We start from the raw sequence: 2,907 nt of genomic DNA on the forward strand, positions 1-2,907 counted from the left end.
GGACATCGAACATCCATGCTGCATCAAAAAGTCATGAATAATATGTAGACAGAGTTGCATAGTTTATGAAATGATGCAGAGATTCTTATGACTCTGTTGTTTATCTGATGATTTCACTTAGGTCTTGGCATTTTAATATGGATCCGAAAACTTAAACCGGAATCGATCTGAAAATATCCGATTTAAAATCGAACCAAAAATTTATAAATATCCTTTAGGTCTAAATTTATTTTATCCGAAAAAACCGACCTGAATAAATCCAGACTCGAATAGAACCAACCTAAATAGACCCGATCCGATAAGAACCAATTTTTGCCCGACTTAAAAACATGTATATCCAAAACTATGATTTTTGTGTTCTATTTTATATATATTATTTTATGATTTAGTTAAAATATCTTTTATTAACAATATTTGTTATTGTTTTGTAACATTTTTGAGTAATATGAAGCTTTAAAAATGTAAAGTTTAGAAATTTAAAAATTTTTTATTTTAATTATTTATAGTTAGTTTATGTTATTTTGTAAAATTTAGATGTATAAGATAAATATTGACTAAATTTGAATGAATTGACTATATCATATCCTTTTCAGATCTTGGATACCTGAATCCGATTCAGACCGATATAGATCTGACCCGGCCTGGATCCGAGAGGAACCAACACAAAGTTAAACCAAAAATTTACAAATACTTATTGGATCTAAATGTTTAAGTCAGGAGGACATGAATCCGAAAGGAATAAGTCTAAATCTAACCCAAAAACCCGAACGTCCTAGCCTGATTTCACTACAAGTCTAACTAACAAAGGAGACAAGGAAAAGCGCACATACATTTATATTCAAAAACTGGATCACAAGTAACAACAAAGATTCAAAATTACAATAAAAAGAAAAAGAGAAGAAAAAATGAAAACCAGAAAAGCAGATGCCAAATTATCAATTATTAAACTTGGCATTTATAACATGAGAAAATAATACAACATGAAGGTAAGCGAAAAACAGTGATAGTAACATTTTAGAGAGTCTTTACAGCTAGAAAACGAGGTTCTTTAGGCATGAACTTCTGGTTTGCATAGACATCCATATAATCTCCAAACACATACTTTGGATACTTCTTTTCACTTTTTTCCTCAGCCGATGTCTTCATCTCTGGTGGACCAATGGCTGCCTTGTACGACGGGTTGTAGAAGGAAGCTATGGACCTCCGGTTTCCGTTTTCCCTGGCCAACACCCTGTGCCATGCACTCTTGTACCTGCCAACCTCATTTTGGTTTAAAATCCTAAACCCAAAATCTCAAAATGTATTTTGCTAAACCATTTTATTTTTGTTGATGGAAATCAAACTAGGAATGTTCAATAATGATCAAAATCCCAATAAAATCCAAACCGGCCTAGTTCAAACAAAATACAACCAGAAAAAAATATCTGATAAACCAAATTATATTTTAATTCTTAAAGTTAAAATTAAATATTTTTTAGTCAAAGTGTATAATTTGAATATTTGAAATCATGAATTTTATTTCTTTATACCATTTTCAGCATAGAGCGCATATATCAATAATCTATATTTATAATATAATAAACTTTTATGCAGATAGAAGAATATCAAAAATCTAATCGAATCTTGAATAATTTTTAAAGTTAAACTAATATTATTTAATATGATAAAAAAATGAACTTTAAGCCTTAAGATGTTACCTTCCGTTGCTAAGAACTTCAATCTGATCACCAGTGTTGATAACGATAGCATTAGGCAACGGCTGAACATCGATCCACTCTCCATCTTTCAACACTTGAAGACCATCGTACTCATCGTCTTGGAACAACAAAACGACACCTCCTGCATCAGTATGAGCTCGAAGGCCATTGACAAGCTCTGGATGAGGACAAGGTGGGTAATGGCTGACTTTGGTTCCAAAGAAAGCTGTCTCTTCTCCATCTTCCATCCCTTCGTTAAAAGCTTTCTTTATGTAACCTTTAGGCAAACCCAAGTTCTCATCCATCACTTCCATCATCTTGCTCGCTAGCTTCCTCACTTCTCCTCTGTATTCTACCATCGTCTCTCTGTTTTTTTTATATTGAGAAAATAAATGAAATTTTTTTTGATTTTTTGAAAATGGGTTTTGAGTGAGAAGAGAGAGGTTGTGTGTTTACTTGAAGTTAGAAGTGTTGCATGACCATTCGTTTTGGTTATGGCCTAAGAGAGTGAAGTTATCTTCCCAGTCAACGTTCTCGAGTTTCTCCGTGGAGTTTTTCTGAAGCAATTCGTTTAGCAGCTTCACGGGTGTTGAGGTCTTGAATGCTTCTTCTCTCTCTGTTTTGTAGCACTCTGAGCTTAGCGTCTTCACCTTGTCAAGAAGCTCCAAGGGAATCCCATGGTTCACCAGCTACACAGAGACAGAGTGATAATAAGCTTATCAAAAAACAGAGAGAAACAGAGAGACAAAGTTCTAATTTTTAAGGTTCGAACCTGAAAGAATCCCCACTCTTCGCAAGCTCTAGCGATTTCAGAGAGTGTCTTCTCCCTTTCATCACCATTGATCTTGGAGAAATCAATCACAGGAACCGCCATTTCAGATCCGTAAAGAGAGCGAGATGTGTATTAAGGCAAAAGGCTCTGTTTTTGGCAAGTCAGAGACAGGACTCTGTTTTTGTTAAGTAGATTTAGTTGTGAGGATTATGTAAAGCTTAGGACTTTATTTATACTACTCCCAGACTTTCCCATTTCGTTTTTATTTTATTTTAATTTTCCCTAAGAAAATTAGATTAAAATGTCAACCGTTCATTTTTTACGCAGTGTTGTAGTATTTGCTTTGTTTCATTATTTTTAAGCTTAAAGATACAGTTGAATCTTATATTCATATTAAAAAGGTATAAAGGTTATAATAATCACCAAAATCAATGTGTT

The 2,907-nt window shown here is 33.4% G+C and overlaps 1 protein-coding gene across 1 annotated transcript; it reads right to left on the reverse strand.

Moving 5' to 3' along the window:
• Positions 1–932: 932 nt before the first annotated feature.
• Positions 933–2,677, reverse strand: LOC108810298 (1-aminocyclopropane-1-carboxylate oxidase 5-like). Its single transcript, XM_056990412.1, has 4 exons — positions 2,470–2,677; positions 2,154–2,386; positions 1,698–2,063; positions 933–1,252 (listed from the first exon to the last, which is right to left on the reverse strand). The coding sequence occupies exons 1-4, from the start codon at positions 2,569–2,571 to the stop codon at positions 1,015–1,017; spliced, it is 939 nt and encodes a 312-aa protein (XP_056846392.1). The 5' UTR covers positions 2,572–2,677; the 3' UTR covers positions 933–1,014.
• Between the last annotated feature and the right edge of the window lie 230 nt (positions 2,678–2,907).

Source organism: Raphanus sativus, chromosome 7 (assembly GCF_000801105.2).
Source record: "Raphanus sativus cultivar WK10039 chromosome 7, ASM80110v3, whole genome shotgun sequence".
Lineage (NCBI taxonomy): Eukaryota > Viridiplantae > Streptophyta > Magnoliopsida > Brassicales > Brassicaceae > Raphanus > Raphanus sativus.

Bases quoted from the DNA above. Each gene is read 5' to 3' on its own strand.
- LOC108810298 (XM_056990412.1), bottom strand. From the start codon at position 2,571: ATGGCGGTTCCTGTGATTGATTTCTCCAAGATCAATGGTGATGAAAGG. The intron at 2,064-2,153 runs GTAAACACACAA...TAAAAAAAACAG, and splicing joins TGCAACACTTCTAACTTCAA to AGAGACGATGGTAGAATACA. The intron at 1,253-1,697 runs GTAACATCTTAA...TGAGGTTGGCAG, and splicing joins GAAGTTCTTAGCAACGGAAG to GTACAAGAGTGCATGGCACA.